Here is a 15,953-nt window from a genome sequence, read left to right on the forward strand (position 1 = left end):
CCCACCCCAGTTTTGCACAACAAACCACTGCCCTGTGTAAACAGAGTAAAAGATGAGAGTCTTATAAGCACAACTTATGCTCCTATATTCTGGCTCCTTTATCCAGTCCCAACATCCAACTACCACACTGGGATGCCAGCAGCTAAAAGGCAGGGTATATCAATCATCACTTCCAATCCCTGTCCTCTCCAAGGAATGCCTGATGCAACAAATCTCAATCAAACACTGTCTCTTCTGCTGTGGCATTTCCTGCTTGCAAACAAGAAGTGAAAACCCTTAAGATTGCAACAGGAAGATGCTGGGACATAGCATGACAAGTGACCATTCTGTAACAGCATCATATAATGGCCAGGGTGGTGGGCCCAAATTGAATATAATCAGAGCTGAACCTCTGTCTGGAAATCGCCTAAGTGACGCATCAACCATAAGATTGGTGTAACATAGAATTAATCTTTTAACAGTTAAATGTCATTAATCCCTTCCAAATCAATAATATTAACTCATGGGTTGGGTTGTGGCATAATATTTGGGGAAAATGGAGTAAGTGCTATTTTTCTCCAGTAGTAAGACAGAAGTCTGTACCGATTATCTTTCAACATTTCCCTCTGGTGAATTCCCTGGAGATCATGAAAGGTTTGTTGAACAAAAACAAAGTTCATTAACTTTGTTAATGAAGCAATCAACAAAGAACTGTACTGGGACATAATTATTTACTAGCAATTATATAAAGCCTCCTCTCTGATCCATATATGTATATATATGCGCGCACACACACACACACACACACACACTAAATTATATTCCTGCAGGACCATGTTTGACCAGGTAACAGGATATCTACATAATCTATGAAGCCCTTAAAAATTCTTTTGAAAGAAATTCCTCAGATTTGCCAAAGAGAATTCATGCTTCAGTGAACACAAATAGTCCAGACAAATACGGGTGCATACATTTCGATATCAGGGAGTAATTGAAATGGTCAGACTAAGAATAAATACACTTTCCCTCATAATAAGGCAATGTAAAAATTAAACATACATCACTGGCAATATCCCTGGAAGCTTTAGCTGCTCTTATGGAGAGAGCATCCGGTCTTAGATCATAACCTTTCTTCTTCTCTTCTTCCCAGCCAGACCTATATAATTTCTGTACCACAACAGAAGGAAATATGGACAAAGGGTTAGAACTCTTTTTTTAAAAAAAAGATAAAAAAAGATAAACAGAATGATGGATATGTATTTTCGGAATTTAGCCAAAAAGTGACCCAATATTAATGTACTGATATATAAGTCCAATTCTGTGCTTAGCTTACATCACTCATGGTGATTTGGTTGGCTTTGGACAGGAGTATTTCTGGTGTATCAGGCATTACATGAATGTCAGTCTTGTCTTTGTTCCATTTTTCAACATACAGCCTCTGCAGTTTAAAAAGAAGAAGTTTAGACAAATCCCATTTTACTTTTTTGCATGCTGCCAATTTATTTGCTCACACATTTTGTACCACTAAGATACCTTTAACCAGGCAAAACAAAACTAAATCTTTGGTTTATCATTGCTTTTGTTTCCAAAACTAGAAATATGCTATCTTTTTTGTTTTTTTATTTTTTTTACTAAACATTAATGAAATGCTTAATTTCTTGGTTTCACAAAGAGGCTAGACAAACCCACAATAAAAGAATGTAATCTCTATTAGATTTTTTTTTTGATAACTCAACCCTTAATTGAATTTGTGAATAAATGCAATATGGGCACTATTGCTATATCAGATCATGCCCCTGCAAGATTACCACTTACTACAACAAATAGGCCATTTTTTCCTAAATGGTTATTTTAACATATCTATATTAGAGGATCCAGTTTTTGTATAACTAATATGACAAGAGTTATAAGATATTTTTTCTTTTCAATTGACCTTTTATTCTAGTTATTCACTGCCAAGCTGCTGGAGACAGGAGTGGGGTCACTTAGATGAGCTCACAAGAAAACCCAAGACAAGAAAACAAGTATTAGAAAGGTAGGAAGCCATATCCAAGACAATTTTGGCAGCTACGGTAAATCAGGATATACTGTACCCCTATTTATAGAGAAATTTCCCAGCCTAACTAATGGATTATTTGGGTCATTCTTTCAAGCAGGTTGGCTTGTTTTCCATCAGCCCTTTGTTTTGGCAATGGTTCTTAAAAAGCCACATTATCCTCTTTTTGTGTACATAGCCCATAGCTCATATTGTAAAATCCCCTGCTATCCAAGACAATATTTTCCCAAGGAATTACAATACACATCTTAATTAAATTCAGTTCAGTTAAGTTCAGTTCTTCCACCATATTCCAAGTGGCTCAGGGCAACATATTTGGATTTTCCTTTTATTTTAACAAAAATTCTATTGGCTACATCTAGTTACAGATACTTAGGAACATACAAAGAGCTCTGCTGGTTTGGTCAAAGGTCCTTCAAATCCAGCTTACCACCATACCCATCCAGAAACCTCCAAAAAATTAAAAGGCAAAAGGCAAAGGCCATAATCATCCCCCATGCAGATAACATCTAATTTAATTTGATACTTAGTCATCCTGGACAATTACCAGAGATAGATTTCATTGCCACACTTTACGATAGCAAATTTGTGAATATACACTGTGTGAAGAACTACTTTCTTTTGCCAGTAATCAATTATTCATTCAATGCCATGGTTAAAACCTAATGAGGCAATTGAGTGGTAGAACTTCCAATAAGTGCTATCTAATAAGAATTAAGCACATCTTTACTAGATCATTTCACTATAGCTTCTGAATCCTAAATCTGTCCCTCAGGGGGAAAAAATCAATGTTCCTAGGACAGTTTGCTTTTTCTTACCTTATTCATGAGATGGGCATTTTGCTTAGCCAGCACCTGTTCCATGGCATCCATGTCAATGGTATACTTCAGTCTGTCTGGGTGATGACGATACTTCTTTTCGCTGAGAATGTGAGTAGCATTCTTTGCATTTTCTACCTCCAGAGACTGAATTGGCACCCAACCTAATCCCTTCAGCCAACTATTAAAGTCAGTTTTGTAAAGATTCTGAAAAGAAAGCAGGGAGAAGAAATAACTTAATGTGAATCAAATTGTTTTGTTTCAGTGTTCATAATATCCCAAAATAATTGCAGTTCTACCATGGCATAAAGTTGAAGTGCAAGCTTCATGCTCCAGCCCATAGAAATGTTGTGTACTGAAATGATAGCTTTTGACCAACACCACAGAGAAAGTCTTCTCTCAAATTGATATGTTAATTACTCTGAAAGAGAAATCCATTCCCACTGTTTATGACTGTTTTTTAAATGTTTTTAAATGTTTATTTATGAATGTTTTTATTTTTATTCTTGTAAGCCACCCAGAGTCACTGCGAGTGAGTTGGGCGGCCATATAAATTGCTTATATAAATAAATAAAAACATATATAAATTTTGAAGATTGGACCCAGCAAAAGTCTCTCTTGGATGGAACACTCATCAGTGGCAATTTTTTGATCCAATAGTTTTTCCAAATGTACGATTACTTCCTCTCTATACATGGGAGGATGGAAGGATGATACACTGAGTGTCTCAGTGGGAGGAGATTGGCCAAGATTCCTTCCCCTTTTACTGGCAGGAGAGTTTTCAGCAGAGCTCCATTCAAGAAGCACAAATGTAGTGGGATCCAACTATCTAAGTCTGTGTATGGGAACTCCTGGTGAAAGGAAATAGGTGAAGCCTATCCCATCCATCCAGAATTAAATATCTCTATAATTTACTGAAACCCATTCATCCCACAAATTAATTGTGGCCATATGAAAAACATACTCTCTAGTAAATAAAGCCCAACATGTTTTCATGTCAGGACAATCAACCGTATCTGAATTCTATTAAAAACGCTGCCCTGGTATTCTCCAAGCCATTAATTAGCTTCCCTAATCTTAGGTGCAACGATGTTAAAAATGACATACATCACTCTGAATCTGCATCCTGTTTCTTGACAATTCCATACTCATGGCATCAGGAAGAAGGGTGTAATTATGCAGAGGTTGTCTGTAGTTTGTGTCAGTAACTACTTCTTGGGCTTTCTTAGCAGCCACTACACTGAACAGGTCTAGAGGCAAGTTGTATTTAGTCTTGCTGCTTTCATAGCCTTTCTTGTATTCACGTTCTGATTGTAGTTTTGCTACATTCATATAATGGACCAGTTTAGGATCATCTTGCAGGCTAAGGAAGCCAACTTGCTTTCCTTTGTCTTTCTCATAGGATTCCTTGTACTTGTACTAGAGAAAATCAAAACAAAGATGTTTAAGCTATTGCAAAATTAGCGGACACGTGTACCAAATCCACTTAAACTATACTAGGAATAGCATCTCAACACTGGGTATTTATTCCTACATTTGTTTCCATTTGATTACTTTCTGGCTGTCACATCTTTCCCATTGTTGCTGTTGTTAAAAAAATGTCCCATTTGTGTTCAGTTATTTTTAGAGCAAACCAGAAAACTATATTCTCCCTTTCTTGTTTTTCTCTTGTGCTACTTTGCACTTCTCCTTTTCCTCCAAGCCTTGCCATTTAAACACATTTTTTGAAGTTTTTAAATGAAGGTTCATTTTTCTCCATTCCTTGATATGGAAGAGCGAGAAAATGATAGACAGTAAGCCTTCCTCTTTGGCAAAAGATCAGGATGGGACAAGTGGGTCTTGGAAATTATCCAACTGATCATCTTCTAACAATAAAAACTAACAATAAAAAAGCTTTTAAAAATAATGTCAATATTCTTCTTGGGTTTATTGTCCTTTTGTATTAAAACTTTATAACCAATTATCCAAATATGAATTAATAAAAATCCCCCTTTACTTCAGGCTAATGTTATTATCCTTATGAACAAAGAGTAAGGTGAACAAAGAAGAAAAAAAATCAGTACTTCATAATCTATTGGAAATATACATTTCCTTTTGGAAAAAAAACTAAAATGCTATTTTGAAAAAAATACAGCTTTTCTATATTTAAAAGTGCTCACTGAAGATAATTCAGACAAGAAATAGATCAGAATATTTGAAGAAATAGAGCAGAATATCAGAATATCTATCAAAAAATAGATCAGAAGCTACTTGGAGTCTACTGATTCTTCAGACACAAGAACATGTTCCTCATAATATCCCAGACCTTTAACAGAATGATACACTGTTATAATACGTTATTAAGCAAAAATTATGCTATACTATGACTGATTCCCTAAAAAAAGGTTAGTGGGAAAGCATCTTACTTGTATAAAAAAAGTCCAGGATAAAACCTAATAATCGTAGTTTACGAATCAAGTAATGGGGGGAAGAAATAACATTTTTCTTAGGCTTCTAAAGAAAAATATCTACCAGTACAAGGCTGGATGTATTAATAGCCTGAAAATTTGTATGTTGAAAGCACCTTAAAAGATTTTATCAGGATTGACTTACATCACTGGCAATGTTGCGTGTAGCTTTTGCAGCAACTATAGGAATAGCGTCTGCTCTCAGGTCATAGCCTTTGGCAAGCCGTTTCTTCCAGTCTGCTTTGTATATATTCTTAAAGAGAAGAAATGATTTTTCTTAAAACCTCTAGTTAAGTTCCAGCAGTGAAGACCTATGAATATTCTTACATTAACATGAGGGCTTTTTTTAAGTTGAGAGTTACAATTAAAATGAATACAATTTATACCCATTTAACTGAACAAAACACTAGTCTTTTATTTAACAAGAGGTTTAAAAAATGAAAAATACAAGTATAAAATGAATGCACCAATTTTGGTTTTCCAACAATAAATAACTTACATCAATTTATGTATTGATGTAGACATCAAAGGAACTGTCAAGTACTTACGTCACTTATATTGTAGGCATTGACTTTTGCTTGAAGAAATTCCGGTACATCTGGATCCAAATGGTATGTGTGTTTTAGTTTCTCACCTTCTACCTTATAGTTTAACTGAAAGAAAAACAATATATGCATCATCTTTCAAGCAGGTGCACATTTTAATTTAAAATTATGTTGCCTAAACTGGTATCCTCCAGATATATTTGGACTGTAACTCCCAGAATTCCTAACTACTATGGTCAAATACTGTACTGTCTGGAAACTATAACCCCAACATATTTTGAGGGATTAAGAAGCCTGCTTTAGAATAATCAAGCTATTACCATACCCATAAATATATACAGTTCATCAAATTACTTAAAAAGCTAATCCTCTTTGAATATCTAAGCATTTAACAATTCTGACTAAGGCAAAATTCTAGAAATAGTTGGATAAAGGGAAATTTGTACCCAGAGTACATATAAAGACTGCTTGGAAAGCTGTCAGCATAGGATAACAAATCCAATTCAGTGCTGTATAGCTGGGGATTTGCAATTCTTGAAAGTTATATGGAAGAGCCTCTACAGGAATTTCTTACTTGCTTAAAATTAAAGTGCAAAACTGAAGTTTGAACCAGCTCAGGATTGATGATCAACATTTTAATATTCCACTGCATTATTTAAGACTATAATTTAAGAGAAGGTGGATTATGTCCTTTGGGTTGAACTTACATCACTCAGCTGTTTGGTATTCCGATGAGCCAAAACCATTGGCATAGAGTCCATCAAACTTGTAAACTTGAATGTGTCTGGGTGCTGGCGATATTTAGATTCATTTAACGCCTCTCCAGCTTTTCTAACTTTTTCCATATCCATTGAGCCCAGGGGACTCCATCCCACTCCTCTGAACCAGTTGTTGTAGTCATCTTTGTAAGCAATCTGGAGAAAACCAAAAGGAGATTTAAAGCTCTGGAAGCTTGGGGAAAACCATTTCAAAGGATCAGGAAGTACATATAGTAGTTCTCAAGATAAGCAGAGGCACCCCAATGGGATGCATTTATATTTTTTAAGTTAAATGTTTCAATATCCTTTTCATAACATACAGATTTGCAGATATTATGTTTACACTTCCATGCATAGGTAGGCAAAGTGAGAGACAAAATCACTTCATTTTTAGGCTGTTTGATAACAGTATTTCCATAATTTTCTTCCAAGATGGACTTCTTTTGTTTTTGTCACTCTACAAAAAATACTAGCTATACCCATAATCATAAAACATTATTTATTCATTTTAGACTGAGACAAAAGCTCTTGGGAAGCTGAATAATGTGTTTCAGCCAACATTAGCATTCAGTTTCAACAGTCCCCTGGGACCCCCAGGCTTGGTGACATAGCTAGTTCTTGAGGGACTTCAGAACATTAACAGGGATGGAGCTAACCTCATTTCAGGGGGAAGAAAGTTCCATGAGGTAGGTGCCATGGCAGAGAATGTTTCAGCTCCCAATAAAGAGCAGTTTACGTGAGGGATTCTAACATTCCCAACGGCTATCTCCTTCCCCTTTAAATCAGGGTCCCGACCCAAACTGTTTTGCCAAATGTGACTTTAGGAAGGAATCTCCATCTATCACACTGATGAAGTTATCTGAAAAACTGGGATGTATCATCAGTACAGATGGGTCTCCCTTGCAGGATTAAGCAGTAGTTCCTCTGGGAATGAGAGATAAATGAGAATCCAAGGACCTGTTATATTCCCACACCTCCCCTTTGGTAGCACAGAAAGCCATTTTAATGGCTAGAGCATCCTTAAGAATGACCAATCTGACCCAGTGGTTAAAAACAAAGGAATAAAAAATTAACTTACTCTTAGAAACAATTCCAGAAAAAAAAATCTCATTGCTTGCTATGTAAACTCTAATGTCTACAGTATATACGTAAACTATGTGCCATCTCTGGGGAATTGTGACTTTTTGAATATTGTCCTACTTACATCGCTCTGAATTTGCATCCTGTTCTTGGCCAGCTCCACATTCATGGCATCTGGCAGGTAGGTGTAATGATGAAGCAGATGTTTGTAGTTGACATTGGAGGCTACATCCTGAGCCTGCTTGGCAGCTTGGATACTGACCATCTCCACTGGCGTGTGATAGAAAGTCTTGCTCTTCTCATAATCCTTCTTGTACTCACGCTCAGACTGCATCTTTGCCACATTCATAGAATGGACAAGCATAGGATCATCTTGCAAGCTTCGGAAACCAACCTGTTTTCCTTTTGTCTTTCTGTAAGCTTCTTTGTATTTGAACTAGAGTTCCAGTCAGAGAGACAAAAGAGAGACAGTAGTTAGGCCTGGACAGTGAAACTTGGTATAGAACCAGCCAAGAAAAAAATTCCCGAGTAATTGGTATTTCACCACTCATTTTTATATTAGTAATAAAGAAAATCACATTTTAAGTGAACCACTGAGTTGGACATGACAGGACTCCTTCAAAAATAAAAATTCCTATGATAGGAAAAGTGAAATTATGCCTGTACAGGTATTGCTGGATTATAATCATGCTTTCCTGCAGGCTGAGCTGAGAATCTGAAAGCCAAGAATTTCTGGAAGTTACTATTATAGTCTGTGCAAAAGAATACATACAGATGACCAAACTGCTGGAGATGGGAGAAGATATATGGCATAATATTTAGTTCTGTCTATGTTGTGCAATAATCTGCTCCCATTTTTTTCAGCAATTTTAAGCTCTTGAACAACCACTCAATAACTTCCACTAGAAGAAGCAATGACAGGTTCACACCTGTCTTCAGTAGTGAAAAAGGAGGTTAAAGCAATAGAATGAGGGTGGCAAGAAGTTCTTTGATGGCATTGCCAACCTGAGACAGTAGAAATTCTGAGCAAGAACATTTAACCCTAAGGACAGATTGATACAACACAGAGAAGGTAATGTGTGAGAAAATATTTTTTTAATCATTTACAAGCTAAGAGCAACTTTCATAATTTTGATAGTACATACACAGAACTTAGTAGGGTTACTTACATCACTAGCAATGTTTCTTGAGGCCTTGGCTAGAGTAATTGGAATGGCATCAGCCAGTACACTGTGTCCTTTGGCTATGAGGTCATGATAGCCATATTTATAATAAATCTGAAAAAAGAACATCTTACTGATTTAACAAGTCATTTTAAGTCATTGCTGTTGATTAACTTAGAATCCAGTAGTCTATATAATGCATTTATCTGGGCATTCTGAATGTACACCTTCAGGTAGCCCTTTCTGGATTATGCTTGATCTATTGGATTCAAACTATGGCCAGTTATGTCAGCAGAGCCTCCGTTGTCATGACATTCAGTGTTTGATCCCTCCCTTTCTTGTTTCCCTTCTCCGATAGGAAAAAAAGGAAAGCACTTAGCTCAGTACATCATGTACAAGTGATAAACAATTATGTCATCACATACCAAATATGTTGTGTATTTGATTTTCAGAATATCAGAATAATTTTTTTATTATCAAAACCTGCATTATTTACCACAGAATAAATTAAGCGCAGCCTTTGAATAGTCACTTACATCACTGAGATTCGCTGCATTGTATTTGGCCTGGATAAACTGAGGGGCATCTGCAGGCAAATTATATGTATGCTTCATTTCTTCCCCGGAGGATTTGTACAGTCTCTGAAAAGCAAGGAAACAAGACAATAATATATCCTGAAGTTCCTTATTTCAACACTCCACAGTTGCATTGATGTGCTATTTAAGTGCATAAGATTGCAACCTATGTGTAGTTATTCAGGAGCCATTGAAACAGTAGGGTTTTTTTCCCCCATGGGAGAAAAGGATGGTCATATGAACAGGTTATAAGAATTGTCCTTAGAATCAGTTATTACATTTTCCAATGTATACCTTTGCTATAAAGTAGCTAAGTTGAATCAATTAACAATTATAATTAATCAGACAACAGCTTCCAGATCATCATAAAACCTACAAGATCCTGGTAGGCTCACTAGCAGAGCAAAGATATCCAGAAAACTAGATTTTTAAAGGGGAAACATGATTAACTTAACTTCCTTCAGGCTGAAACAGATGGCTTTGTTGATGACTATTATAGGCTACAATCTCAGGCTCAATCACTTGTGTATATGTTTATTCTTAAAGCTTATTCAATAACTAAAAATAAATTATTTCAAAATATTATTAATAGGCTACAAATCTGTTCATTAGCTACTAGAATGAATATAGCCTTATGGAATTTAGCTGATAAATTCTGGTTATCTTGCTTCCTAATTATGTTGTTAAAGCTGTAACATATATACTTTGTATAAATTCTAAGTATGCAACTGTATATGTTAAATCAAGAGATGTGTTGGTCTTTCAGGTACACTTTGATTTTAAATTTAATACTGAAAACGTGGATATAACTAGGCCTAAAGAAATATCAGTAAGGATTTCAAGGAAGGGAAAGGATTATGCTGTTTTGATAGATACTTTGAAAAAGAATAAAATCCTCTTTTGTTGGGAAAAATTAGAAGGGATAAGGTGAATTAAATTTTAAAATAAAAGAAGAGTTAGAGTTAGAAGGCTTTATATCTTATTGATATACTTATTTGCAACTGTTTAAATGTTTTTGTATAAATTATGAATATGTTACTGTTAAAATGTATAAGATGTTGTTATAGATGAATGTGGAAGATGAACAAGCCAAGAAAGATGGAAGGTCCCATAAATACCTACAGCAGAAGAATGGATTATTAACCTAATGGACTTGGCTTAAATGGCAAAATTAATAGTAGTGATAAGAGATAATATTGTTTTTTCAGTTCATCTCCTTATGGCAACCCTTCTTAGATTACATGCTCGTGGGGGTGGGGGTGGGGGAGAATGAAAGTGTTGATTGTAGGTTTTAATAATTAGGTACCAATAGAGGTGAATATGTGTAGCTCAGGGTTGAACTGTGGAGTCCTTGGGGTTCTCTGAGCTTGGTTCTTTTCTTGCAAACATTTCATTACCTGGCTAGGTAACATCTTCAGTGCTAAAATGAGATGGGGTTAACACATTACACATAGCTGGATAATGAAACGTTTGCAAGAAAAGAACCAAGCTCAGAGAACCCCAAGGACTCCACAATAATTAGGTGGTTTGTGCTGATAGAAATAATGTGAATTTGGATTAACTAGTGGTAAGAGATTAACTTTTTTTAAATTTGTATTTATATCTGTATGGGAGATAGTCGGAAGTTGCTTTCCGTTCTATCTTCACTATTTTGGTTTTTGTCTTTTTTCTTTTAGCTCTATTTTCTATCTTTGCTGTATTCTCTTTTTTGTTTTTAATTGTATTCTTAATATAATAAAGTTCTTATTAAAAAAAATAATACCCTGAACATAGTTTATTTTTTTCCAGTGGATTCCATTTGATATTACAAGCCCTTTGGGATCAAAGCAACTTGGCTGTTAGTGGAAAGGGAAGAATGCACAGTCTTTAGGATCTGGCTTAGTGATGTGAGGATGATTTCTGAAATGGTGGGAGGAGCAGATCAGTTCTGAGTCCCTGAGTATTGTGAGCGAATACTTTGCGGACATGGTAAACTCCACAGAGAGTTGGGGGGGAAAAGGCAAAAACTTCAAAAACTATGGAAAAAGTTGAGAGACTGAAGAAAATGCAGTGGGCATCAGCCCATCAGAGTTTGAAAAAAAAATGATCTCTTTGGATATCATCTGAGAAGGAAGAAGTAGTTGCAATGCTTCAACCTTCAAATGATGCTAAAAATTGGGCACTTTAACCTGAGTTTGTCAGGCTCAGAAAATCAGCTTATACATGGCTTAGAGACAGCATTATATAGATGACATGTAAATTCCAGTCATGCAGAGGCTCATGATCATTAGATAAAGTCTGGCTAATTCCTCCAAGAGAACTAGTTTGGTGTAGTGATTAATACACAAGGCTAGAAATTGGGAGACTGGGAGTTCTAGTCCCATGGTAGGCACGAAGCCAGCTGGGTGACTTTGGGCCAGTCACTCTGTCTGAGCCCTAGAAAGGAGGCAATGACAGAAAATCTTGCCAATAAATCTGCAGGGACTACTCTAGGCAGTTGCCTGGAGTCAACACTGACTCAAAGGAACCCCCCCAAAAAACACCCCTCATCAGTAGGACATTCTTTTCTATTCTTCAGAAAGTGAATACTAAAATACAAGATGGAAATAAACCCAATAGAAATGGGGGAAATTATTATTAGGGGCATTGGCATAATTATTTAATACAAGGTTCAATTTCTTTGATTTTATTCCTTCATTCCTTCATTGGATTTAGAAGGCTGTCCAACTTCATAAGACTTAATACTTCTCCTATCTTTCCAAGGCCTTACTCACATCACTGAGCTGAAGGGCATTCTGCTTAGCCTGGACCATGACAGGGGAATCCACAATGCTTGTAAATTTAATAGTGTCCGGGTGCTGGCGGTACTTCTTCTCATTCAGAGCCTCTCCTGCTTTTCTAACTTTCTCCGCATCGAGGGAGCCAATTGGGATCCACCCAATACCTTTCATCCAGCTGTTAAAATCAGCCTTGTAAAGATTCTGAAGAAAGAAAGAGAAAGAAAGAGAGAGAGAGAAAGAGAGAGAGAGAGAAAGAGAGAGAGGGAGAATTATCAGCTGATTAGTTTAAAAAACTGCTTTTTAAATTACATTCATCTGGACCCAAATGTATGGGCAGACTTACATCACTCTGAATCTGCATCATGTTTTTGGATCGCTCCACATTCATGTCATCTGGCAATAATGTGTAATGGTGCAGGAGATTCCTGTAATTGGTATTGCTGGCAATTTCCTGGGCTTTCTTCGCAGCTACAACATTAACCATATCAAGTGGAGTGTTGTACCTAGTCTTGCTTTGCTCATAAGCTTTCTTGTAGTCCCGCTCTGACTGCATCTTGGCCACATTCATATAATGGACCAATTTGGGATCATCTTGAACACTCTGGAAGCCAATCAGTTTGCCTTTGGCTTGTTCATAGTCTTTCTTGTATTCAAACTGTCAAAACAAGATCGAAAGGGAAATTAATTTCCTGATGAGCAACATATAACATACCAATACTATATAAGATCAGTATTGAAAAAAAAAAAAGACAAGAAAGGTCAAAATGAGTGGAAAACTGTCCACTTTTCAGACTGAATGTATGCCATTAGTAGTGCCAGAAGAACTGCCACAAGTGAGGGCATATAAAGCATGCTTTTGGAGTGCTGGTGGAAATCCCCAGGCATTTGCAGAATTGTACTAATTCTGTGCAAGCAGAATTCTGTAGATGCCATTGGCATTCCTTGATCAACTCTGTTCACAGTACATTGAATAACTGCACAACTGCAGAATTATTACTATTGCTGACAGTAGTGGTAGTAGTAAAAGTAATAATAACAATAATGAACTGGATCAAATAATACTTAAAACAATGTGAAAAGTTGGTCATGGTTAACTTATACCCCACTTGATTCACTGGGAATTAAATGGAGTCCAGCATCGTCCTATGTCCTTTCATTTGGCATTTACATCTCACTGTATATGGCAGGGTTTGGTTCAGGGTTAATTCATACAGTATAGGACAGTGTTCCTCAACCTTGGCAACTTTAAGATATGTGGACTTCAACTCCCAGAATTCCCCAGCCAGCCATACCGGCAGGGGAATTCTGGGAGTTCAAGTCCACATATCTCAAAGTTGCCAGGGTTGAGAAACACTGGTATAGGATTATAGTGGCAACTCTCAGATTTTAAAAACTGTAACACTGTTACAGAATCTGCAACTGAGATGTGAGGTACAGTCTCAAGGAAAGATAATATAAATGTTATAATCTGAGAAAAATTAAGCAAAGGAAGAAACAAAAATTGTTACATTTTATTTCACATTATTTATCAAAAGTATTTAAATGCCACTTTTTTAAAAAACAAAAACAAACCTGAAGCAGCTTACTATGATTATAAAACAGAATAAAATGGAGGGGAGAGAAGAGAAATAATAGAAACAATTCATGAAAAATAATAATTATAAGCTATTGGAGGAGTTACCAGCTAGGAAAGAGACTTATAAAAATATAAGGCTTAAAAAGTCTCCTAAAATAAATCAGTGTTGGGGCCTGGCAAGTCATAGACGGAAGGTCATTCTGCACTGCAGAAGCCACCATAGCAAAGATGATGCAATGAAGTAATTGAAAAAGACAAGGCAGAGTGCTGTTCAAATTCTGCACTCCAAAGCGCCATGAAACTGAAAAGTTAAAGATGTTCTTAACTCAAGAAATGTCAACGTCTTGTTCCTAAATTGCTGACTGGTAGAGATTCAACCACTGCTTAACATATTGGGGTTGCTTAAAAGGCTGATAAACTGTACAAATCAGTAAATCCATTTTAAACAGATTACAAAAGTGCCATTGTTTTCTGGGATTGATTTAATTCATAAATCAGTCCACTGGAATTTAGTTGATGTAGCCAGGACAGGCTCTTTCTTAGCCTGATGAACTGGTATCAAGTCCTACAAAATTAATTATTATACGGGAATTTTCCTTTGCCCCTAAAGTAAACAACTCTTTCTGATGGGCCTACTCACATCACTGGCAGCCTGTCTGGCAGTTTTAGCAGCTCTAATGGGAATGGCATCGCTTCTCAGGTCATAGCCCCTCAATTTCAGGTCTTCCAACCCCAGTTTGTAATAAACCTGAAAGAGAATACAGTTATTTAGTCATCATGACCATCATCTATACATGCAGCTAAATGTCGCATTTAAAAAATTGTCAAAAGCAAACTTACATCACTAACGTTGTAGGAATTAACCTTTGCCTGGATAAATTGAGGCGCATCTGCTGGGAGGTTATAACTGTGAACTGTTTCTTCATTTTTGGCTTTATAAAGTACCTGAAGAAGAATCAAATGTGGAAATCAGTGTGACACCCAAAATGGAAAATGAACATTATAATTCATTACAATTCCAAATCACAGGTTAGGATTCAATTCAGAAGCGTGGAAGTAATGTTTGACCAAGACTCCTTAGTCTTTTCATGGTTCTATGACCTGCAGCAAATTTAGAATGTAGTTAGTCAAAATGCTAACAAACACACATACATCACCCATACTTACATCGCTCCTCTGGGCTTGATTGATTTTAGCCTGAACTACAGTAGGATGATCCTCAATTTGTGTAAATTTAAGAGTGTCTGGATGCTGACGGTATTTTTTCTGTTTATGAAGAAACAAATCAGTCTCAGTTATTGAATTTTTCTATTGCTTCCTTCTAATCGTTATCCATCACTTCACTGAAAATCTGTATTAAGGATTTTATACATGTGATAAGTGAGAGAGTTATTGGATAGACTGGGGATTCAGTGCATAGCTCCTGTGAGGGTATCTGATTTCTCCATTTAGTTATAAATAGATATGCAAGACCCCATAACTAAACCGAGGTAACTCTGATTTTCTTTAAGCTTTACTTACCTCACTTATGTATTCCGAAGCTTTTTTCGCTGTTTCTGCATCCAGGGATCCATATGGCACCCAACCACATCCTTTCATATAGCTGTTGTAATCAGCTTTATATTCAGTCTGGAAAAGACCATAATGAGTTTAAAAAGGGGAAAAGCTTGCTTATAGGTTCATGTGACATTTCCTCTGACATCTATATGTAGAGGAAACATTCTCTGAAAATTTAGCCAACAGAAACTAGAATTCATGAACTAAATCTAGGATGATTATGTAATTGAAGCACATGCCAAAAACAAAATGATGAAATTATTCCAAAACTGGTGCAATGTGCTTTGTTAGGTAGCAGCACCTAACTGACCCAGGCTGATGTAGAAGACTAAGCAGAGTCAGCTTTGATAGGAGCTTGGTCTAAGGGCCATCTGGAAAATCCAGGTTTACAGACTAAACTAAGACATTAAAAAAAAACACACATCCTGGGATAAAGCAATGGCAAACCATTTCCCAAAAAACCCATGGATGTTTCTGTGTAATCGCTAGGAGCTGAATTCAGTTTGAAGGCAACACTTTGCTTTATGTAATAGTCTGAAGAAATGTTAGGAGTTCATACATGGACAGGAACTGTACAATATTTTTAGAAGCTGAGGACTAACCTCTCTGAATTCCAGACTATCCTTTACAAGCAATAAGT

The 15,953-nt window shown here is 36.3% G+C and overlaps 1 protein-coding gene across 4 annotated transcripts in view; it reads right to left on the minus strand.

The window, feature by feature from the left end:
• The window catches only part of NEB (nebulin), a 211,260-nt gene that overhangs the window by 149,752 nt on the left and 45,555 nt on the right, over nt 1-15,953 (minus strand). For all 4 annotated transcript variants that reach the window (XM_088146548.1, XM_088146545.1, XM_088146546.1 and 1 more), the window contains exons 28-43: nt 15,278-15,385; nt 14,924-15,022; nt 14,597-14,701; nt 14,397-14,504; nt 12,524-12,835; nt 12,175-12,381; nt 9,383-9,487; nt 8,853-8,960; nt 7,808-8,119; nt 6,553-6,759; nt 5,849-5,953; nt 5,446-5,553; nt 3,961-4,272; nt 2,854-3,060; nt 1,313-1,417; nt 1,039-1,146 (exon numbers count right to left, since the gene is read on the minus strand). In XM_088146548.1, coding sequence (XP_088002674.1) covers nt 1,039-1,146; nt 1,313-1,417; nt 2,854-3,060; nt 3,961-4,272; nt 5,446-5,553; nt 5,849-5,953; nt 6,553-6,759; nt 7,808-8,119; nt 8,853-8,960; nt 9,383-9,487; nt 12,175-12,381; nt 12,524-12,835; nt 14,397-14,504; nt 14,597-14,701; nt 14,924-15,022; nt 15,278-15,385 — 2,616 coding nt within the window. The remainder of the gene's footprint in view (nt 1-1,038; nt 1,147-1,312; nt 1,418-2,853; nt 3,061-3,960; nt 4,273-5,445; nt 5,554-5,848; nt 5,954-6,552; nt 6,760-7,807; nt 8,120-8,852; nt 8,961-9,382; nt 9,488-12,174; nt 12,382-12,523; nt 12,836-14,396; nt 14,505-14,596; nt 14,702-14,923; nt 15,023-15,277; nt 15,386-15,953) is intronic.

The sequence above is a fragment of the Python bivittatus genome, unplaced genomic scaffold, assembly GCF_059951505.1.
Source record: "Python bivittatus isolate LINGU-HERP-01145 unplaced genomic scaffold, Pbiv_v1 ctg000480_np1212, whole genome shotgun sequence".
Classification (NCBI taxonomy): domain Eukaryota; kingdom Metazoa; phylum Chordata; class Lepidosauria; order Squamata; family Pythonidae; genus Python; species Python bivittatus.